Raw genomic sequence first — 24,305 nt, forward strand, 5'->3', positions numbered from 1 at the left:
ACTTTAGACAAATCAGAGCGTGGAGGAGTGTCAGTGGGCTGGTCAAGGCAGATGTTTTTGAATGACTCTGACAACAGTTTTTGAGTTATTCATTCTCCCATCGGGACCCACTGCATGTGCGTGTGCCTCTTCCAGACGTTGAACGAATACTGGCAGAGGAAAACCCTGAAGATCTTCTGCCTCAAAAGAAAGAAATGAAGACGCAAGTTGGACATCAACCCATCTGCTCTTTGAATTAATCCAGCGCTTCTTTTCCCTGCACAGGCTCAAAGTCCCACAGAGTCACGTCCTGTAATTGTCTGTGGCGTTTGAGCCGAGCTTGGCAGCAGAGGTTGAGAGGCGTCTGATTGTCTAGTCATCTGAAGGCGACCGAAGTGTGGACCATGTGTGCTGCAGCTCTGGAGGAATACTGCGGATCCATCTTTTGGGTGAGTTCAACAGTCAGGGTTAATGTAGCCGAAGGGAGACAGTGGGTGTTGGGGGAAGTGTGGCCTCCATATGCAAAAGAAGAAAAACAATATTTGTTGCACACACATAGATTATTGGCTTATAGGGATGAACACAATAACACATGTGCACTTTCATATAATGCTAAATCTCTGATAAGTACAAACTTTCTTTTTAGTTTTCTTTCTGTTTATTTTGTGTTATTAAAAAAATACCAATCATAAACCTTGTTGATACACTCAAAAAAGAGCAATGTACACTTCTTAATAAAAGTTGTAAAATTACATTTTATTGATTGTTATTTGTACAGGTGTTCATGTTCTTGTGTTGATTTCCTTCAGCATGTGTGAGCCATATTAACTATTATCTTTTCTGATTTTATGTTTTGTGTTTTCCACCCCTGTACACAATGAGTTCAGTGAACATGTGACTGACCAGTAATGACTCTTCAGTCAGATATGAGTCAGCATGTTTGTCAACTGAAGGACATGTTTATGAGCTACAATGCTGAATTATTGTTAAAACAATTGAGGAAATGCTACACACTGTGGTTTCAGCGTGTGGGGTTCTTCAGTTCATTTCATATTCGACTGAATATCTTTGGGTCTTGTAGTTTTTGGGGACAAAAAAACATGTGTAGACATCACCTTGGGCTCTGGGAAGTTGTGATGGTCATGTTTTCACTTCTTTTGTTGGCTTGTGGTTGGACAGTGATTTAAGTTTTCAGAAGTAATTGTTTTTTTTCCAGCTTAGAAATTTCTCAAATATATGATCTATCTTAACTTGTAAAGACACAGGGAACATTTCACACGCCTTCATCGCATCACAACCTTTATACCGGCATGAACCAGACATCTATTGATCAGCCAGAACCAAGAGACGTGATCACATCACTTCTGTTTTTTTTGTTTTCACTGACTCCCAGTATATTTTACAATAGATCTTTTCTTTTGTATTACTCGTTTCTTTTAAAGATGAGGATGTATGACGAGTCTGTTTTTTTTGCGCTGCCTTTGTGAAGCTCTTTGTGACATTTAGAAAAGTTCTGTCTAAAAAATGTAATAACATTTTTACTCGTAGTGGTCATAGTGGCAAGTGCTTGAAATACTTGAGAAGCATTTCTGTATTGTGTCAGGGTCTTTTGATAACACGTTGAACTCCATGTTCCCGTTCGTCCATTAGCTCCCATCTCTCCATTCCTCTCTTCTTCGGAAGTGCATATTATTCATGCTGCTGCACATACAACCATAAGCAAGGACTTAGGGTTTACTCTAATATGAGTCACTAATGATTCCATTTCTAATCGGGGAGGTGCTGTGGGTCTCTGCGCCGTGAGCTCTTGGGGTACACGGATGAGAGTGTGTTTGCCTTCCTCTGAGATTAGCGGGGCTCTGTCATTCCGTGAAGAGTGATCCTTGTATGATGTAAGCATGTGTGTGTTTGTGTGTACTTCTCAGAATGCTTCATATCTGAATAGAGAAGACCCCGACCTCCCAGTATGTTTCGAGCAGACGGTGCTGGTCTGGATCCCCCTGGGGTTCCTGTGGTTCTGTGCCCCACGACACTTGGTGTCTCTCTGCAGGAGGACACAAGTGGGCACAAAACACCTGTCATGGCGCTACATCTTCAAGCAGGTAATGCACCCTGCAAGGCACGCTGTTCGAGTCATAATGTGATGCTGAGAGGGAAGAAAATGAAGACCAGCAGCAAGTAGACCATGATTATGAAATATTAGTCAAAAGGGGAAACAATACAATTATTTATTTTCTCAATTAGATACTTTGGATGTTTTCTTTTAAAGAGCTCCTCCAAACATTTGTTAAGTATATAGAAACACTTGAAGAAGCTCTGAATAGTAATCTGTGGCTGGTATGTTTTGTTATATGGTATTTCTTTGACAAAGAAGATCCATTATAGTAAAAATAAATCTTAATATGGACTTTCATGTGATTTATCTGTCAATCTTGACTTCCTCCCCTCAGCTTGTGGTGTGTCTGTTGTTTCTGACGGCCATAGCAGCCCTGGCAGTCACATTAGGAGAGGATTATGGTCCAAACACAGTTTCACCAGGGAAAAATCCTGGTGTATTTTACGCAAACCCTGTCCTGTACGCTGTCACATGGGTAAATATAACAGGTTTCAAATTGATTTATTTGGAGCTCAAGATAAGAAAGATGACTTTCATGACTTCTTTCTTAGATCCTTCTGCTGTTGTGTCAGGAAGGAGTGAGGCGGAGGGAAGGATCAGTAGACTCGGCCACTCTCTTCCTCTTCTGGTTTTTCCTCGTTCTGTGCGACATCTTCCCTTTCCAGACACTCCTACGAGAGGCGCTCCAGCTGGTATGAACAGAGTTGGTAGATCTATTTGGAAGAATGGCATTAGGCTGGCTAGAAGAACACATGTATCCTTACTCAGGTAGAATGCAATCACTGGATTTAATGTATTCCATTCCTCTCTGCATTTATCAGTAATGCACCATTCACTGTTGACTTCTTACCACTCCCACCTTATTTAATACATTCATTTGTAACCAACAGGGAGAAATCAGTGATGTCCCTCGTTTCTGCCTTTTCTACATTTCTTTTGGCTTGGAACTGATTGCCCTTATTCTCTCTGCTGTGGCTGATGTTCCTCCCGAAGCCGAGGAGCTTGTAAAAAAGGTACCGTAGCAAATGGAGGCATTTTTTACTTTTACATTTTACTTTTCTATTTGATACTGCGAGAATCATAATATAACAATATAATACACTGAACCTTCATCATAAGACGGTCTGCGTTGAACTTAACCCAAATGAGTGCATTTATTGTTTTTATCCGCAGAATCCTGAGGTGGGTGCAGTATTTTTGAGCAGAATCACTTTCAGCTGGTTTAGCAGGTAAATTAGAAGTTTGCTACGAGTCCAAGCACACGCTCATACATGTACGCCTCAACCTTCAACTTCTCCCTATTCCTTCAGTATGGTGGTGAAAGGGTTCAAGCGGCCCCTGGTTCAGGGGGACATGTGGGAACTGAACGACACAGATGGCACTGCTGACATCAACCAGCGCTTTCAGTATTTCATGCAGTCGGAGTTGGGTGCTGCTCGGGTCCGGTTCCAAAACAAGTTGAAAAAGAAACGGGACAAGAGCAGAGACAAAGCCCAGGAGGAGGCCTTTCAAAATGGTCTGGGGAAAGGCGTCAGTCAGGATGTGCTGATGATGGTAAGAGGGTGCAGAGAGAAGCCCTTGACACACATGTGCAGCACATTTTATTATACTACTTGTTTTTTACTTTTTAGATTTGTTGTTATTGAGTTTTGCCTACTAGTGTTTAAACCTTATTTTTATTTAGGAGGAAAAGGGAAAGAAAGGAGATGAAAAGAAGAAGAAAAAGGACAAAAAGAAGGAGGAAAAGGACCACCCCAATTCATGGCTGATTACCACCATTTACAAAGCCTTTAAAGGGATTCTGTTTGAATCTGCCTTCTTCAAACTTCTGCAGGATCTGCTGGCTTTTGTCAGTCCCCAACTCCTAAAGTGAGTCAAGATTTTAATAACACCCTCTCTCAGGTACCAACATATGTTCACTGATTCCCTGCAGTTCTGTTGTAAGGAGCTAAGCCGCTATTTTTTTAATAGTGATTTAAAATAATTGAATTGCTCCTTAGAATAGACAGAACAGAACACAAAGGTTAGTTACAACAACGTAATGCTGTTTACTGCTGTTCACCAATCATTAACCCAGCGTCAATAAACTCTCAAAAGGATGTTGAAATGTTGGTATAGCTTAGAAGGCCATAGGAAACTGAGCCTACGTTCTGACTTCATCATTTCACTCCTGTATTATTGTTGTTTTTATGAATGACCTTGTGAAAGTGCTAACCCTTTCATTTTAACTATACACTACTCATTGGTTAGCTTGAACAGTTATTTACACTAGCGTCTGGCAGGGGAGAGGAATGTATATGGAATTAATAGGATTAATAATGAAGGAAATTGTTATAATATATTAGGGCCGTCATGATTTAAAAAGAAGTAACTGCCACTAGAGGCTTGAACTATTATAATAACATCTGTATAGCTGCTCCATTAACTGCATTTTTACTCCTCCTAGATTAATGGTCTCATTCACTCAGGACCCTTCCAGGTTTGCCTGGGAAGGGTATCTGTATGCGGTGCTGCTGCTTTTGGTGGCAATTTTGCAGTCTCTAGTCCTGCAGCAGTACTTCCAGCGTTGCTTTGTGCTCGGGATGAAGGTCCGCACTGCCATCACGGCTGCTGTGTACAAAAAGGTAACAGCATTCTTCTAACTTTACCTCACACATCGTTGCCAAAAGGAAATCAATTATCATTCCAGTTTAAATCATAAGAAATTACCACTTTGTCAGTCAATCAGTCAGGATAATTGTAACCTTCACCCAACCTCCTCTTACTTCCTCCGCATCTCTCTCCTTACAATCTCTTCATCCCTTTTCTAAGGCATTGGTGGTGTCTAATGACACTCGTAAAGAGTCTACCGTTGGGGAAATAGTGAACTTGATGTCTGCGGACGCCCAGCGCTTCAACGATGTGACCAACTTCATCCATCTGCTGTGGTCCTGCCCTCTGCAGATTGGGCTGTCCATTGTTTTCCTGTGGTTTGAGTTAGGACCTTCTGTGTTGGCAGGACTGGCCGTCATGGTGCTGTTGGGGCCGATCAATGGACTTCTAGCAACCAAAGCCAGAACAATCCAGGTGAGCAGAAATGCAAACTCATACAGGATTGTTGTTGTATATACCGTGGATAATAGACTGACAATTTTAGTTTTAAATTTGAGTCATAGCCTTGTCTTTAATATATATGAAACAAGTAATATTGATTGTTAACTTTCATGCCATTAGACATATGGTGCACTAACAAGAAACACAATACACCATGATTACCTTACAAGCAGCAGTTAAAGTCAATTGGGCCAAGTCCTTCACCACATAGGCCGTAATGTCACAAAGTACCTCTCTTCATGGCTGCATTGTTATCTGTTATTTTTACATGAGTTAACAGTGACCTACATTTACCTGCTGAGTTACCTGTCATCTTCTTTTCAGATAGAGAACATGAAGTTCAAAGACAAGCGACTGAAGATAATGAATGAAATACTTAATGGAATCAAGGTGAGTTAATGGCCCTTCATCAATGGCAGTTGGTGTAAGAACACCACCTCTGCTCCCTTTTCTGAGTATGAATAGTTGAGGCAGACTGGTGAAGGTGGGGGACTCTGAGGGAGGCCTTCCTCTGATGAAAAGATGTTATGCCTCAGGAAAAAGCTGAAATATTATTCCTCGGTGGCTTCTATTATACTGCATCCACCACCTGCGGTTTATTGACGTTGACTACATTAGGTATGAATGCTATCCCTCTGTTCCCTCACCCTTCCCTTTCCGCGTCCTTCACAATGCCCTCTACTCCTCGTCCCTCTCTGTGCCTCTCATCTCCTCCCAGATTCTGAAGCTGTATGCATGGGAGCCATCCTTCCAGGCACAGGTTGAAGGCATTAGGGAGGACGAACTAAATGTCATGAGGAAGTTTGCCTACTTGACGTCTGTTTCCACCTTCATCTTCAGCTGTGCTCCGGCTCTGGTGAGTCCTGTTAGGGACGAGAAGCGCCTGGATAAGGATAGTCTTTGCAAAAAGCCTTTTTTCTTACGCTGTCTTTTTTTTAGGTTTCTCTGGCCACATTTGCAGTGTTTGTAGGGGTGAGCCCAAACAACCTGTTGACTGCTGAGAAGGCTTTCACTTCCATCGCTCTTTTCAACATCCTTCGATTTCCGCTGGCCATGCTGCCAATGCTCATCGCTGCCATTGTGCAAGTAAGTGAACCACAACAAACGGTACACACACACAAACCAGACCTAACAGACCACTAACTTGTTCTTTGGCACTTCAGACGACGGTGTCTAGGAAGCGCCTGGAGAAGTTTCTGGGAGGGGAAGACCTTGAAAGTGACATTGTGCGCCATGACCCCAGTTTCAGTATGTTCACCATCATTATTTTCACCTGTTCCTCCATGGAGCAGTGAAGCATATTTTATATGTGCATGTACAGTACATAATGTCTTCTCTGTCCATCTGCTTTCATTTGTATGTGCATCTGTGTCCATCTGCTAGACTCTGCTATTAGCATATGTGATGGTTCCTTTGCTTGGGAAAGAGAAGCAAAGCCTCTGCTGAAAAAGTATGTGTGTTGTATCAGACCCAATATTACACATTTGGATATTACACTATATGGCTGCAAAAACCTTATATTTGTTTTACAACGTTGACCATGTTTACTCTGTGCATGTTTTCCAGTGTGTCCTTGGATATTAAGCCTGGTCGTTTGGTAGCAGTAGTGGGAGCTGTGGGCTCAGGAAAGTCCTCTCTCATGTCAGCCCTCCTGGGAGAGATGTACAGCACCAAAGGATTTATCAACATTCAGGTAACTCCCTATTTCTGTCTTCATATCTGTCTAACATAAATACCTTAGTGTGCTTGGCAAAGAGCATATAATATGCACAACATTAAGATGTTTTCTTCAACTGCCGTAATAATTGAGCATTTATTTTAGATTAACATCAGACCATCAGATAAAGTTCATTGCTGTTTGTATGTTAGGCTTAAAATTCATAGGAAATCAGTCATGATCTTGATTTAATTTATTTGATGATTAAAGATACTGAATAACTCTGCGGAGCAGTAGTTACAATCATCATTAAAATACAATAAAGCCTGAAAGGTGTATTGCCTCTTTGGTCCCCCAATATACAACAACAACATATAACTGGGATCAATATTAGGCCTGAAGGAGGATTGTTTTGTCCAACAGCAGCATGAAGATGTGTTTTATCCACCAAAGTAAAACAATTAAAAATATATATATATGCACAATTACTACCTCATGTTAAATATGTGACTCAATGAAAGCTAATTCCATTTATCTTAATCTTTCTTTTATCTTGAAGTGCCTGCCTTTTTATATTATAAATCCAATTTGAGAACCTTTTATTCATCAAGTTGTACTCCAGTTTTAGAAATGCTTTAAGTACAATATGGTAATCAGAATGCAAATCTACTCTTCGGTTCAAAGAGCAGTTTTGTCCATATTCAATGGGAATAGCTTGAACCTTATTTTAATTCCCTGAGAAAATCCCATACTAAAGGGCTAATGTAGCAATGTGATCAATCAAATAAATCTTTTAACCTTTTTTATTTGTTTTTATGAAAAAGTGCATTGATTTTTTTTTGGCCTCTCATCCGGTAAAGTGTTTGGTTTGATTTAGGAGTCTAGACACCAGTGTGGTTAGAAGGAGCTCTGTGCCTGACTGTTAATCACTTTTATGTCCAGGGTTCTCTTGCCTTCGTTCCACAACAAGCCTGGATCCAAAATGCCACTCTGAGGGATAACATCCTGTTTGGCTCTTCCCACGAGGAAAGGAGGTTACAGGGGGTGATTCAGGCCTGCGCCTTGGGACCTGACCTGGAGCTGCTACCTGGCAGTGACCTCACTGAGATTGGAGAGAAAGTAAGAGTAATAGTAATAATAATAATAATAATAATAACTTTTAACAGAGTTTACAAAGTGCTTTGACAGACAAAAAGCAGAAAACGCAAGGCAATAAAACAACAACAAAGCTCAACAGTGAGGCCCAACAAAGCAAGACAACTATGGCAAAACAGTACAGTAGATGAAACAAAAAAAAATGTATACAATAAAAATAAATAATAAATAAATCAAAAAACATAATTTAGTATTATCAACAATAAAAATAAAGCAGTAAAGCTACGACGTCACATAAAAGCCAGTCTGTAAAGTGGGTTTTAAGAAGAGATTTAAAAGATGTTACTGATTCTGCAAGCCTGATCTCCTCAGGCAGTTCGTTCCAAAGCCGAGGGGCCCCGATGGCAAAAGCACGGTCACCTTTAGTGTTCAGCCTCGACTTTTGAACAGCCAGAAGGGCTGCACTGTCTAAGGCTGCAATCTGTTAGGTGTGATTAAAATGGTAGACCCACTCCTCTAAGTTAAAATGAGGACTAAAGGCAGTTTAAAAAGTAGTGGTAAAAAGCTAAAAAAAACATTATCTTACCCGCTGTTGAGTCTTTTTAAGCTGAAATGACGAATAACATAAACCAGATCTATGAAATCATTTATTCTTACAAGAAGAGGCCCAGAGTCACAAAGCGTCTGTACAAGGGAGCACATGAAGATAGAATTATATGTACACAAGGATGGGTGCTGCATGCTTCAGGTCGTGGATAGGTCAGTGTTGTCACAGAACATAATCATTCCATTCAATTAATTGTATTTTACAAATTACACATTTGCCAGATTTACAATCTGTAAATATACAACATCATCTGTCCCGGGACCTCACGTCGGTTCAGGAAAAACTCCCCACAAAAAAAGAATTAAAGGGGAGAAAAAGGGAAGAAACAGTACAACAAATGTCATGTGTACAGAATTAACAACATAACAGAGTTACAACACATTATATGAATATGACAGAGATTATTCATATAATGAGAGTAGTGGGCATAATTTAAAAGTTACAACTAATAATAATAACAGCGGTGGATCCATCCATCCATCCATTATCACCCGCTTATCCGGGGTCGGGTCGCGGTGGCAGCAGGTTCAGCAGGCCGACCCAGGCTTCCCTCTCACCCGCAGCACTTTCCAGCTCATTCTGGGGGATCCCGAGGCGTTCCAAGGCCAGCCGGGAGATATAATCCCTCCAGCGTGTCCTCGGTCTTCCCCGGGGCCTCCTACCAGTTGGACGTGCCCGGAAAACCTCTAATGGGAGGCGTCCAGGAGGCATCCTGACTAGATGCCCGAACCACCTCAGCTGACTCCTTTCGACACGAAGGAGCAGCGACTCGACTCCAAGCTCCCCCCTGATGTCCGAGCTCCTTACCCTATCTCTAAGGCTGAGCCCGGCCACCCTACGGAGGAAGCTCATTTCGGCCGCTTGTATCCGAGATCTCGTTCTTTCGGTCACGACCCAGAGTTCGTGACCATAGGTGAGGGTTGGAACGTAGACCGACCAGTAAATGGAGAGCTTTGCCTTCCGGCTCAGCTCCCTCTTCACTAAGACGGACCGGTACAGCGCCTGTTTTACTGCTGCAGCCGCACCGATCCGCCTATCGATCTCCCGCTCCACCTTACCCTCACTCGTGAACAAGACCCCGAGATACTTGAACTCCTTCGCTTGGGGTAGGCAGTTTGCCCCCACCTGGAGGGAGCAATCCGCCGGTTTCCGGCAGAGCACCATGGCCTCAGATTTGGAGGTGCTAACTCTCATCCCTGCCGCTTCGCACTCGGCTGCAAAACGCCCCAGTGAATGCTGGAGGTCACGGTCCGAGGAGGCAAACAGGACCACATCATCCGCAAACAGCAGAGAGGCGATCCCGAGACTCCCGAACCGGATCCTCTCCGCCCCCTGGCTGCGCCTAGATATCCTGTCCATGAAGGTCACGAACAGGACCGGTGATAAAGGGCAGCCCTGGCGGAGGCCAACACCCACCGGGAACGTGTCTGACTTACTACCGAGGAGACGAACACAGCTCCTACTGCAGGCGTACAGAGACCGGATGGCCCATGCCAACGGGTCCGGCACCCCATACTCCTGCAGCACCCCCCACAAAAACCCCCGAGGGACCCGGTCGAAAGCCTTCTCCAGGTCTACAAAGCACATGTAAACTGGTTGGGCAAACTCCCAGGACCCCTCCAGTAATCTTGCGAGGGTAAAGAGCTGGTCCACTGTTCCACGACCGGGACGGAATCCGCACTGTTCGTCCTGAATCTGAGGTTCGACAAGCGGTCGGAGCCTCCTCTCCAGCACCCTGGCATAAGCTTTTCCCGGGAGGCTGAGCAGTGTGATACCACGATAGTTCGAGCACACTCTCCGGTCCCCCTTCTTGAAGATGGGAACCACCACCCCGGTCTGCCAGTCCATGGGCACTGTTCCCGACCCCCATGCGACACTGAAAAGGCGTGTCAACCAAGACAGCCCAACAATGTCCAGCGCTTTCAGCATCTCAGGGCGGATCTCATCCACCCCTGGCGCCTTGCCACCAAGGAGCTTTTTGACTACCTTAGCGACCTCTGCCAGGGATATGGGTGAATCCACCCCAAAGTCTTCCGGCGCTGCCCCCTCTCCGGGGGACATGTTGGCCGGGTTTAGGAGTTCCTCAAAGTGCTCTTTCCACCGCCCGACGATGTCCCCAGTCCGGGTCAGCAGTTCCCCCCCCCTGCTGAGAACAGCCTGGGGTAGACCCTGCTTTCCCTTCCTGAGCCGTCGGATGGTTTGCCAGAACTTCCTTGAGGCCAACCGAAAGTCCTTCTCCATGGCCTCCCCGAACTCCTCCCATGCCCGAGTTTTAGCCTCCGTGACCATCGTCGCTGCAGCCCTTTTGGCCCGCCGGTACCCGTCAGCTGCTTCAGGAGACCCCTGGGCCAGCCAGGCCCGAAAGGCCTCCTTCTTCAGTTTGACGGCTACCCTCACCCCCGGTGTCCACCACCGGGTTCTAGGGTTGCCGCCACGACAGGCACCGATGACCTTCCGGCCACAGCCCCGAGCAGCCGCGTCCACAATAGAGGCTTTGAACAAGGTCCACTCGGATTCCATGTCCCCAGCCTCCCTCGGGATTTGTGAGAAGTTCTTCCGGAGGTGGGAGTTGAAGACCTCCCGGACAGGATCCTCTGCCAGACGTTCCCAGTTCACCCTCACTACACGTTTGGGCTTGCCAGGTCTCTCTAGCCGAGTCCCCCGCCATCTGATCCAACTCACCACCAGGTGGTGATCAGTTGACAGCTCTGCTCCTCTCTTCACCCGAGTGTCCAAGACATACGGCCGCAGATCAGATGATACGATTACAAAGTCGATCATTGATCTCCGGCCTAAGGTGTTCTGGTACCAGGTACACTTATGAGCCACCTTATGTTCGAACATGGTGTTCGTTATGGACAAACTGTGGCTAGCACAGAAGTCCAACAACAAAACACCATTCGGGTTCAGATCGGGTAAGCCGTTCCTCCCAATCACGCCCCGCCAGGTTTCTCTGTCATTGCCCACGTGAGCGTTGAAGTCTCCCAGGAGAACTATGGAGTCGGCAGGCGGCGCCCTTTCCAGGACCTCTCCCACCGACTCCAAGAAGGCCGGATACTCCGAAATGCTGTTCGGTGCATAAGCACAAACAACAGTCAGAGCCTTACTCCCCGCAACCCGTAGGCGCAGGGAGGCGACCCTCTCGTTCCCCGGGGAAAACTCCAACACAGCGGCGCTCAGCCGGGGGCTCGTGAGTATCCCCACTCCCGCCCGGCGCCTCTCACCCTGGGCAACTCCAGAAAAGGACAAAGTCCAACCCTTCTCCAGGAGCTTGGTTCCAGAGCCCATGCTGTGCGTGGAGGTGAGCCCAACTATATCTAGCTGGTACCGCTCCACCTCCTGCACCAGCTCCGGCTCTTTCCCCGCTAGTGAGGTGACGTTCCACGTCCCTAGAGCTAGTCTATGCTGCCGGCGATCGGCCCGCCCAGGTCTCCCGCCTGGCCCGCCGCCCGGTCTACATAGCACCCGACCCCGATAATTCTCCCTGCGGGTGGTGGGTCCACAGGGTGACTGCTGCTCCATGTTGTTCTTTCGGGCTGAGCCCGACCGGGCCCCATGGGTGAAAGCCCGGCCACCAGACGCTCGCCGACGAGCTCCCCTCCTGGGTCTGGCTCCGGGAGGGTGCCCCGGTTTCCCTTGTCCGGGCAAGGTGGCTACAATCCGTGGGCTGCTTATCATCAGGGTTTGTTGAACCGCTCTTAGTCTGGGCTCTCCCCCGAGACCTGTTTGCCTTGGGAGACCCTACCAGGGGCTGACGCCCCGGACAACATAGCTCCCAGGATCACTGAGCCACTCAAACTCCTCCACCACGTTAAGGTGGCGATTCATAGGAGGAGCGGTGGATATAGTAGAATAATAATGATGATAAAAGCAGTGTTTGTAATACTAATTGCAACTAGCTATAACAATGATAATAGCAGTAGGTGTCGGGCAGAACCACGGTCCAGAGATAACCACGATCTATTTAAACCTGTGAGTGTTGATGTAAACCTGTGTATCCATCCCGCCCTTAATTTATGACCTGTCCACATAAGTACTTTATTACTTAACAACGTGTAGTACTTTATTACTTAACTTTATTACGTAAGGGGGTGTATATGTCTTTAAGCAGTTGCTGCGTAACCCCACCCAATGCAGGTGTTGACAATAACAGCTTGTATACCAATTCACTCAGATAAGAATGTGAAATACAACTAAGAATATAAAATTGTCATTACACAGGGCTGAGACCACTGTAAATAACCAGTTTGGGGGTGTGACCCTTTGAGTGTGTGTGTTAAAATCAATCCATTACGATAATGCCAGCTGCCAGACATTGATGAGATGTATTGTCCAAAAATGAACTTATAATAAGACAATTGTTGTAGCTCCTTGTACTTAAGAGAAGCTTTGGAGGATCCTTTAAACCTAGCATTGTGCTGTTTCTCTCCTCTACTCTGTCCTCAGGGCATCAACCTCTCAGGGGGCCAGAAGCAACGTGTGAGCTTGGCCCGGGCAGCATACAGTCAGGCTGATATTTATTTATTAGATGACCCCTTGTCTGCTGTGGACTCTCATGTAGGAAAACATCTCTTTGATGAAGTCATTGGACCCAATGGATTACTCAAAGACAAGGTTTGTGCAGAGCTCTGTGGGTCAGCAGGTCCGTCAGGGGGTTGGCGATTCAATCCCCTAGTCGATGTGTCCTTGAGCAGGACACTTAACCCTGAATTGTTCCCTGTAGCTGTGTCCACGGTGTATTAATGTAACATGATTGTAAGTGGATAAAAGCGTCAGCTAAATGAAATGTAATCTAAAAAAAAATGTAACGCTCCCATTATGCATTGTAATAAATGTTCACGTCAAAAGATCTCCTATTGCAATATGAATAATTCACAGTAACATGTTAAATGTATGGTAGTATTGGTAGCAGGCCGCTCAGGATATGAATAATTAAAACCATTCATCTTACATATTTTCTTTTTTACTGTCCGAAGTGAATTGTGATTTCACATCTGAGGTCTTTCTCTGTACAGACCCGGATCCTGGTGACTCATGGAGTGAGCTTCCTGCCATATGTAGATGAAATAATCGTCTTGGTGGATGGAGTGGTTTCTGAGGTTGGATCCTACAACAGCCTTCGTGCCAGCAGGGGAGCTTTTTCTGAATTTCTAGACACATATGCCAAAGAGCAAAGCAATCAGACTCATTCAGAGTCAGGTAATCACACAATTTGTTATTACTGCATTGTGGATGTAAGCTGCACAAAATAACCAACAACTGTGGCTGGAATATGAGTTACTAAGTGATTATGAGATGTATTTAAAGCTCCAGATTTGTAAGCCTGCTATGTGAAAATATTCATAAGTATGCTATGTGAATATATTCATTCAGATTGTTACCAGGACGCTGCAGACGTGGAGCTCATACCTGAAAGAGAGGACACTCTCCCGGACTCTCCTTTGGAGGACACCGTTTCTGTTACACTAAAGAGAGAAGACAGTATCCGGCGCAGCCAGCGCAATGGCAGGTTAGAGTGAAGAAATTAAGTGGTGGGCGACAAAATAGAGACACAGCGTGTTTGAGTGAGGAATAATGTGGATGCAGCGCACTTCTTGCGCTGCAAAGCACATAAGCAAGTCACTGCGAATCTAAGATCTCAGGTCCAAAAAGTGTCTCACACAGTACTTCTTGTTTTCATGCACAGCATGGAAGAAGATTATTTAAATTTCCTACTAAGTATGTCTTCATTATGTTTTCTCTTTTGGTGTTTTCTGGCCTTTTTTCTAGTGTCAGACTAAGAAAAAAAAGCTCCTTAAAAAAATCTGACAATGTCAGTGATATAAAGAAAGGCCAGAGACTGATCGAGAATGAAACTATGGAAACAGGAAAGGTACGTTCTTAGTTTGTTTTAATACTTTTTCCAACAGCGCAAATGATACAACATTAGAACCTTTTCCTTAGCCTGTTTTCTCTCTCATGTCCAGGTGAAGTTTTCAGTGTACCTCCAGTACCTGCGTGCCATGGGCTGGGGATATACTGTCATGGTGTTCCTGGTTTACTTCACCCAGAACGTCGCTTTCATCGGTCAGAACCTGTGGTTGAGTGACTGGACCAATGATGCTGTGGATTACTACAACATGACATACCCTAACTGGAAGAGGGACACCAGGGTGGGAGTGTTTGGAGTTCTGGGAGTGGCTCAGGGTAACTGAACAGATATACTCATTACAGTTTTTCTGTTGTTGTTTTTGTCAAATATCTTCTGATTCCGATCATTATGCTTCAAAGCTAAAAGTTATTTTATTTCTCGTAGGGACAGTAAAACTTTCCAGATACCTTCATTTTACAATATGTTTATATGCAACCTGCACATTGAGTTATTGTCCAACATATCACATTAAAGGAATAGTTTGAGATTTTGGGAAGTAAGTTCATTCACTTCTTTTAGGCTAGAGCCAGGAGAATATTAGCTTCGCTGTTTTCATGTCATCTGCTGGATGGTAGAGATGGAAAAAAAATATCATGACCTGTTTGCATTTACATCATCTGACAACTCAATACAATTGTACTAGGTATATAACACTATCAATTACATTTTTTTAATTAACAGACATGAGAGCGTTTGGTTTCAGGCAATTCTGTACTGTTAAGCACCAAATTGAACATAGAGTTTTCTAACAAATAGTTATGTCCCATAATTCTAAGTTTATTAACAGTAATCCTACAACCAAAATCACAACTTGCCATTTTTACAGTACTGTGTGTGGTCACATTATACAGACAATATATAACCATGTTTATTGATGAGCTATAAAAGTGCTGATAGGCTTGAATTTGAACTTGCCAGGCTAACTGTTTCCCCCTTTAATCTTTTTCTTTGGCCCATCCTCTAATGACGTCAAACTAATGAGCAGATTTCTTTATTTATTTTTGTATTTATTGAATCAGGAAATAAAGATGGGGAACAAAAATACTCTCAAAAAAGTATTTCTTCTGGATGTTGTTGATGGAACCACTTGTGCTAATCAGCTGCAGAGGCACAAATGAAACATTGAGTATGATGTGTACATCCCTCCAGGATTCTCCCTGAACTAACGTGGCGCTCAATTTTTAGCGACTGTTGACTAATGGATTTCTCTGTGTGAAGATGTAATTATATGTGTAGTTCATCTTTTCTGACAGGTGTCTTTGTGTTCATCGGTACACTACTCCTGGCCAATGCTTCGGTCGATGCGTCACGCATTCTGCATTCAAGGCTGCTTAACAACATACTTCGAGTTCCCATGATATTCTTTGACACCACGCCGATTGGAAGAGTGGTCAACCGCTTTGCAAAGGTAGGATTTATCGTTGTAATTGTTATATATTTTTGTCAAAATATATATATATTTTTATTTTTTCCTTTCTTTTTTGTGCTGGCTGAGGTTTTGCTGCCTATTGGTTCTTAAGATTGTAATTTCACTAGTCTGTAAAACGTAATCTCAGTTGAATGCCGGATGTATTAGAACAATCCACAGGACTGTGGCAATTTTCAATACTCAATGACAATTTGGCATTCACCATTTATTGCAATAGAGACTCCATGATCCTAGTGAACTAGGACAAAATGAAAGTAATGTTAAAAACATCTCATTGCCATATGCCTGAACAACACTCATTAGATTGTAAAATGTATTTATTTAGTTCATGTGTCACAGAAATTGAGTACTACACAACTGTTTGATGATGATCAACTGAATGATGCACATTTACATTTCATTAATGTAATGTTTCAGAAAATAACTCAGTGTGAAGATTTAATTTACTGAAAGTATAGATATCTGAAACAATTTCTACTTTATTTGTTATGATCCGTTAATAGCAAATAACTTAATTTACAATGTTTTCTGTGTTCTTGCATGGATTCATTTATTAATATTTTTCACTTTAATTGTTGCACCTAATGACCACTTTGAGTACATTATGATAACATTATAATGCATTATAAAAGTCATAATATATTATAACAGTGATTATAATGCATTACAGCTATAGGAATAGTAACACGCTATGATATGCGTTACCTGCAATTATGAAGTATGATGATACGTGACCACATAAGTTATTATAAAATATTTTATAATGTGTTTTGATTTTTGTTATAAAGTGATATGAATATTTATGAGCAGTTAAAATAATACAGCTTTAAGCAGATAATAACGAATTATAAGTAAGTTTGTAATGCATTACCGGTATGGCCGTCTTTGAAAGTGTTACCGATCATTTGAATAAAGACACACTTTTCCATTTCCTGTTCTAAAGGACATTTTCACAGTGGATGAAGCCATCCCACAGTCCTTCCGCTCCTGGCTCCTGTGTCTGCTGGGCGTGGTGGGGACACTGTTTGTAATCTGTCTGGCCACTCCTTTCTTCACCATCATCATTATTCCTCTGGCTGTGGTCTACTACTTTGTACAGGTAAGCTGACCAAGATAGCACAAGAAGAAAAAAAAAACAGGGAATTGAGATTTGAAGAAGAAAATTAAAAGTGAGGAATGCAAAACATTGAATTTTAAATGAAACCTTCCACTGATTTCTCTTGATTTCTGTTGCCCTATCTCTACACACAGCGCTTCTATGTGGCAACGTCAAGGCAGTTGCGTCGGCTGGACTCAGTGTCTCGTTCTCCTATATACTCACACTTTAGTGAGACAGTGTCGGGTCTGTCAGTGATAAGAGCCTACGGCCATCAGGACCGGTTTCTTAAACACAATGAAACAACTACTGATGAAAACCTCAAAAGCCTCTACCCGTGGATAGTGTCAAACAGGTCAGATACAAACAAACTCACTCGCTGTTTTCAAATCTCATCTTAAGACTCACCCGTTCTTCTCTACCTTCCCGAGGGTCCCGGTTTCCTTTTAAACTTGAGTCTCTACATTTTGTCAATATTTTTTTTTACTTTTAAGCTTGGGTCTTGACTAATTTGTCTCAAATGTAATTAATCCTATTTTAACCCTCATTATCGCATGGTTTTTTTGTGTGAATTGTTAATAATAATGTCTTGTATTTTAAAGTGTGCTATACCGAATTAATTAATTATTGATGATATTTGTTTTTGTGTTCATTCACTTTGCAGATGGCTGGCCATTCGTCTGGAGTTCCTTGGAAACCTGGTGGTGTTTTTTGCTGCTCTGTTTGCCGTCATTTCTAGGAAGACTCTGGACAGCGGCCTGGTTGGCCTGTCTATATCCTACGCCCTTAATGTCAGTGACTCACACAATTATTACACAATGATGATGTGAATGGTCATGGCAATAATAACTACGTGACGACAATTCTGGTGGTATATTAATACTAACAAGGCAACGGGGTCGTATTGCGGCTTTGCAGGTGACCCAGACCCTCAACTGGCTGGTGAGGATGACGTCAGAGCTGGAGACCAATATCGTTGCCGTGGAGAGAGTGAGTGAATACGCCGAGCTCGAGAACGAGGTATGTTGTATTGAGAGCTTTTTATCTTCACTTGGTGTCATTATGTAACTACGGTTTTTTCCTCGACTTTTAATATGTCCATATTCTCTTCTCAGGAGTTTCCATCGCTTAGGACAGGGTTGCTTCACTTTTTCTCTTTGTTTCTCCAGGCGAAGTGGGTTACTGACACCCGGCCGCCAGAGAAGTGGCCCGAGAAAGGAAGGCTGCAGTTTGACAACTACAAGGTCCGCTACAGACCTGGATTAGACCTGGTGCTTCATGGAATCACCTGTGACATCGACAGCACTGAGAAGGTCTGTGTGTATTTCGTCTATATACCCATCATGTGTGCATGCCTGTGTAACAGGCATGCACACATTTATCCAAGTGTGCATCTTAATTGGACTGCTGAATAATTAAACCCGCCATCAATAGTATGCCTCAAAATATATCAAAATGTATTGAGAGCAATAGAATATAATAATATAAAAACAAACAATTCTGTTTAATTACAGTATGTAGATGCTGTTTATAATTTGCCTTCGATAGTCTAACTTTTTTTTCTGTTATCAACAAAACCTGTAAAATCTAATGTAATAGGTTTGACTTTATAATAAGTCAAATTTGAGCCTTTGGAGACAATTTTAGCACTAACTAGCTACTACAGAGGTTAGGTTATATTGCAGCTTCCTTAAGATGATGAGAACAACATCTAATTTTATTTGTAGTACCTTCTTATTTCCTGCCTTTCATCTCAAAGGCAATATTGATGCTTTGTTTCCTCTTTCCTGCTCTCAGTTGCTTTTCTTTGTAGCATTTTTTACCTGTTTATTGTTGCTTGGTTGTTTGATATCTTGAATCTCTCATCAGTCAGGGTGTTATTTTTTCTGCAGTGTGCAAACAACATACTGCCTGCAACAAGTCAGAGATGATTTAAACTCTTATATAATCACAATCCCTGAGAGAAGTTGTATCCTGTGTCTTAGTTTCTTTCACTGGCACTTTTTGACTGATCGATGTTCTTTATAAGAGAGCTCCAGCTCCAGTGAGAACCACTCCAAAGAAACACTGCCGCTGTTTTCTTAAATAGAATACAAAAACCCTCTTCTTTCTCCAGGTTTGAAAGCTACAATGTTCAGCACTGATATTGTTTGAGGGATGCTTAGGTTAAGTGTAGATTTGTATTTGTATTTTGTTTGGAGGGGTTTGAAATGGCAAGACACCTTTGTGCATTTTGTTTCTCTGTTTGTACTTTGTGTAATAAATAATTGATATTTGCTGTCTCTCCCCGCATTCAGATTGGTATAGTAGGCCGCACAGGAGCCGGGAAATCAAGCCTGACCAACTGCCTGTTTAGAATTATTGAAGCGTCTGAAGGTCGTATCCTCATTGATAATGTAGATATTTCCACAATTGGCTTGCATGACCTCAGAAGCAGGCTCACAATCATACCACAGGTAAACACAACAAACAACACAAACCTGCACGCAGCATTCCATTTTAAATGGTCCACTGACCTTTCCAACCCTGTGGGCTCAGGATCCAGTGTTGTTCTCTGGGACACTGAGGATGAACCTGGACCCATTTGACAAATTCAGCGATGAGGACATATGGAGAGTCTTGGAGCTCTCTCATCTGAAGGACTATGTAGCGGGGCTGCAGGAAGGACTACAACATGAAGTCGCAGAGGGGGGAGAGAACCTCAGGTGGGCCATGACAAGAAATGTTACTCTTCTGAAAACAATTTTTTTGCTTTGATTAAGATTTCTTGATTTGTAAGACAAGATAATATATACTTTATTGTCCCGCAGGGAAAGTAGTCTTGGGCTCCAAGCCATTGCATCACACAATACACTTGACAGCATCCCAATCGACATCCACGCATAGAACATAGATCATAGATCATAGATCATGGATCATGTATACACTCATGCGTACACTCGTGCATAAACATGCTTCAACACACAAAATCGGCAATAGTTACGAATAATAAAGCCAGGTGCGATCAACCTCAAAATAATGTGTTAATCCTCGCCGCTCTAATACACTCTATTCCTTCAAATATTACCAGCTGGAACAGCGTGTAGCTAAATGTGGTCCTTGAGACACGTGCTGAAGCAAGAACCACCACAGAGGTGGTTTTGAGTTCTTTGCCAGGTGGTTATATGTCTGTCTGTGAATTATTTTGTCAGGTTGGTTGTTGAGTTCAAAGATGGGTGTTATCCGAATAAAGGCAACAGAAGCAGGGTGGTAAGAATTGGAGAAGGGGCCATAGAGCCTCCCACTTCATACCCCTGGCCCATTGTTGCGTTGCAGCTGGTCCGAGGGTTTGTGGTGTATACCTTTTCTCTGCCTGTTCTAAAACACTTGAGCATGTCCCTCTCTTCTCAGTGTTGGGCAGAGGCAGCTGCTGTGTCTGGCGCGAGCACTGCTGAGGAAGTCTCGTATCTTAATCCTGGATGAGGCCACAGCAGCTGTTGACCTGGAGACAGATGACCTGATTCAGAATACCATCCGCGAGGAGTTTTCACACTGCACTGTCCTCACTATTGCCCACCGTCTGCACAGCATCATGGACAGCTCCAGGTGAGTTACTCTCCCCTAATCTCTTTTGATGAGGTGTGTCTGCATTAATTTCTCAATATGGCCTTTATGTTATTTATGCAACATTTTCTTATGGGGTAATTCCTCATAATTAAAATGTGTTTGTTGGCAAAGGTCACAAAATTACAAATATAATGTAGCATAACAAATATTATGGAGAAACTGAAAATGCCATATTATTGCTCCTGTACTGTCGCATCCATTTCCAGTACTAAAATGACAGTTAAGTTTGATCAAACTCAAAATTTGCAATAAAAACACACGTACAATATTTATGAAGACAAAACAATCCAAACTCTTTCTCATACTCCAGACATGTTGCTCCATTTATTTCAGCATTTTAGGTGTTTAAGACTTGTTGTCCATGTTAGCTTGAAAGTTGAGCTCAACGGTTCATTCTTCGGCTTGTAAATAGCAGTTAGCAAACCAGTCTTCCTTTGACCATCTTATGCATAACTTTACATGTTCAAACTTTCCATTGTTCTGAGCATTTGTAGGACTTGGTTATTGATGTCCAAATCATGCAATTATTTCGATTAATTGTGTGTTTGTTTGATTTTTTTTTAGACCATTGTCTTTTATAGTCCTAAATAATGGGCTGGACTGATTCAGTATTGCATGTGACAGGTTCAGTTTATTTTGTATAGCCCAAAATCACAAATGACAAATTTGCCTCAAGAGGGCTTTACAATCTATACACATACAACATCCCTGTCCCAGGACCTCACATCGGATCAGGAAACACTCCCACTGTTCCAGCAGTTAGGGTGCAACCTCTGTTGTGACAGAAGCCACAGCTGTGAGATCCAAGTCAGCTTCTGTATGCACATCTATAAAAAGATAAACATGAAAGTTCTGCGAGACTTCAAGGTCTCCATTGGCTTCACCTATGCCAACCACAGTTTAAGGGGTGAGAGGTGGAGTGGGAGTATTTATGGTTTATTTGTTGGATTCTAGAGATTTTGTAAATATAGATTGCATATTGGAAAATAAGATATCCATTTGAAATATACTGAAATTCCTATCAAACAGGCTGCAATACATGTATGGCATGGCAAGCATAGGAGCTCCCTTAGTTAGTTGTGTATGGTTGTGTCAACATTTTTATATATATATATATATATATATATACAGTATATATAAACAGTAACATTTAACACTAACGGGCATACTTTACAATGAGGATTTTGACTATACACAAAATAGTCTTCTAACATTTTTTAAACATTTTTACCCACAAGGTGTATAGACAACAACAATAGATAAATAAGATAATAGATACAATAAGATAATAGATACAAGACTAAATGTGAAGAACCTAAAAAGTAGCGCTTTCTGTGAAGCCCATGTCTATAATGCATTGTAAACACTTATAATGTGTGTTAATACTGTACAATTATAGTTAAGCACCCATGAGTATTCATAGAACACGTTAAAAAGCTTTTCATCATGACTTACAAGGTCAAATATCATATTTCACAATTTGTCACTATATTATAGAGTACTTTATAATGCGTTGGTATTATGAGCATTTATGAATGTTTATAACTATTATTATACAGGCCTATAAGCAGATTAAAACACATTACATTATAACACATTACAAGTATGTTTGTAATACAGTACAGTAGTGTATGTTTGTGTGCATGGTCTTGTGCAGCACACAGTATTTGTATTACAGTCCTTTATAAACATTTGAATTTCCTTTATAGACATATAGAATTTGACTTTTTTGTGAACTTTAGGTTATGTGTGTTATTGTAGGCTCCCTATTTGCCACGGAGGAGCCTAAAAAAGTGTATAGCTTTCATGGAATTACAAACAAAGGCTGTTTCACTGTTTCTTAAATCAGGGTCACTTTAGGAAAAGTCATCAAATTTCCAGTTGTTAAAAAAAAGACTTCTCCGCTGGTAAACTTAATGGCGGGTCATTTTTTTGGAAGTGTTCCAAAATAATTTCCGTAAATGTACCGATTCTTTGCCACTCTATGCATTACCCCTTTACTTTCACTGTAGGTCACCAAAGTAGAGCCTGTCCATCCATTGTTGTACACTTTCTGTCTGTGTTCCTCTTCCACAGGGTGATGGTGCTTGATGCTGGTAAAATAGTGGAATTTGATTCTCCAAGCAACCTGCTTCAACAACAAGGTCATTTCTATGCAATGGCAACGGATGCTGGGATTACAAGAGAAGAGACCACAGTTCTATGATTTTGCACTTGTATTTTAGAATTAATTCCATAAATTGCTTTTGTTGTTTGATTTAAAGCTGGATTGTGCTTTTATATAAACAAATATTATCATCTATATTTATAGGAAACAAACAATGTTTGTAAATAAATATTATGGGGCAACAATAAAATACTTTTCTCAAATACTGCTTAATTGTTTTTGATAAATACTACTACATCATGTGTTAGTGAGTTTCAGAGGTGCTGGCAGGTGGATTTTGTTACTTTCTAACAGAGCCAAGCTTTCCGTTTTCCCGTCTTTTCCCTCGTGTTTAGCAGACAGGTATTAGAGTGATATTCATAGTCTCATGTAACGCTCCGCCAGAAAGCAAGGGAATAAGCGCATTTCACAAATTGTGTCATGAGTCGCTTAATCAAGTTGACGTCAATCACTCACTCCACGTAAACCTAACTAAGTGGTTTGGATGACTAAACCAAACATCCTAATAGGTTGGGAGTGAGAATGTGTGTGGTCTCCATGGGCACCTTCTGTTTTGGTTCATGTACAGTATGTGCATTGCTGCGCGTTGTGCAGAATAGCTGGGGGGCGCGGGGGGGTCCTTATGAGATGCTCTCTTAGGCACGTCACTTGCCCCATAGTTGGAAAAGAGGCTATGCGGCCTTGTAACCGGGCATATCCTCCATGTACAAAAAAAGAGTATTGAGTTGTTACCGACCAGTCTGATGTGTGCAGATGTCTTGTTTTCCTGTAACAACCTGGTGTCCTTTTCAGGTGACTTAATGAGGGCAGACCCAGTTAACTGCTGTGCATAACTGCTCTGCACGCTTTCGCAGCACTTCAGATGCTGCAGGGATTTCAAATGTAGTATTGTGACCTGAGAGAGGAGGGAGGGAGAGAGGGAGAGAGGGAGGGAGGGAGGGAGAGAGGGAGAGGAGAGAGAGCACCATCTTAGACGCAACTGGAAGACTTCTGTCCACACCAAGAGAGAGCGATTTTTTGTTTGTGATAGGAGCTGCAAGGCATCACCCTATATTTTCTTCCTCTAGCAGGTAAGTCTACACATTATTGATCCAATTCATGAACTGACCAATAATGGCGCTGAAATATTTTGCAACTGGCAGTGTGACAGGTTGTATGCGTGTGCTCTGATTTTAATTTAAATTAGATTTCTATTTTTTTTTTTAAATGTAATGTTTGACAGATTAATTTAATTACATGCACTCTGTGATCTCAAATAAATCCATACTGCAATTTTGATGATATATTCACAAAAGGTGGCATGATTTGATTCTGAAAATGCAACAGGTTGAGTGAATGTGTTCAGGATAGCTTGTGTGCACACTGATCTCTAATGTTAATCTTCTTCAGATATATATACTATAAATATAGTCTGTTATTTGCTAAATTATTTAGTTTGTGTCAGTGACCTTATCCTAAATGTATGTTTTATTCATTTAAGTTTAGGTTAATCAGCATTATTTTTTGACTCATTTAAAAGCAGACTCATTTAAAACAATAACATCTGACC

At 42.2% G+C, this 24,305-nt stretch overlaps 1 protein-coding gene across 3 annotated transcripts; it reads left to right on the forward strand.

Moving 5' to 3' along the window:
• The first annotated feature begins 264 nt into the window (after window positions 1–264).
• Window positions 265–23,048, forward strand: abcc2 (ATP-binding cassette, sub-family C (CFTR/MRP), member 2). Of its 3 annotated transcripts, XM_034551729.1 has the most exons (33): window positions 265–428; window positions 1,905–2,081; window positions 2,430–2,570; window positions 2,647–2,787; window positions 2,986–3,108; window positions 3,269–3,324; window positions 3,406–3,649; window positions 3,780–3,964; window positions 4,542–4,719; window positions 4,907–5,161; window positions 5,513–5,578; window positions 5,907–6,044; window positions 6,128–6,274; window positions 6,352–6,436; window positions 6,572–6,638; window positions 6,755–6,881; window positions 7,788–7,964; window positions 12,994–13,024; window positions 13,109–13,161; window positions 13,563–13,746; window positions 13,921–14,056; window positions 14,317–14,419; window positions 14,514–14,733; window positions 15,712–15,866; window positions 16,831–16,986; window positions 17,139–17,338; window positions 17,648–17,774; window positions 17,902–18,003; window positions 18,153–18,296; window positions 19,281–19,439; window positions 19,522–19,688; window positions 20,374–20,568; window positions 22,666–22,928. In XM_034551729.1, the coding sequence occupies exons 1-33, from the start codon at window positions 384–386 to the stop codon at window positions 22,793–22,795; spliced, it is 4,614 nt and encodes a 1,537-aa protein (XP_034407620.1). In that variant the 5' UTR covers window positions 265–383; the 3' UTR covers window positions 22,796–22,928. The 3 variants fall into 3 exon arrangements, with proteins under 3 accessions (XP_034407620.1, XP_034407617.1, XP_034407618.1); XM_034551726.1 differs by having other exon boundaries at window positions 12,994–13,161; window positions 22,666–23,048; XM_034551727.1 differs by having other exon boundaries at window positions 4,575–4,719; window positions 12,994–13,161; window positions 22,666–23,048.
• The last annotated feature ends 1,257 nt before the right edge of the window (window positions 23,049–24,305 follow it).

The sequence above is a fragment of the Cyclopterus lumpus genome, chromosome 15, assembly GCF_009769545.1.
Source record: "Cyclopterus lumpus isolate fCycLum1 chromosome 15, fCycLum1.pri, whole genome shotgun sequence".
Lineage (NCBI taxonomy): Eukaryota > Metazoa > Chordata > Actinopteri > Perciformes > Cyclopteridae > Cyclopterus > Cyclopterus lumpus.

Coding starts and splice junctions, on each gene's coding strand:
- abcc2 (XM_034551726.1), top strand. CDS start 384: ATGTGTGCTGCAGCTCTGGAGGAATACTGCGGATCCATCTTTTGG. Junction 3,109..3,268: donor CCGAGGAGCTTGTAAAAAAG/GTACCGTAGCAA, acceptor TTTTATCCGCAG/AATCCTGAGGTGGGTGCAGT. Junction 19,440..19,521: donor GGCTCACAATCATACCACAG/GTAAACACAACA, acceptor CTGTGGGCTCAG/GATCCAGTGTTGTTCTCTGG.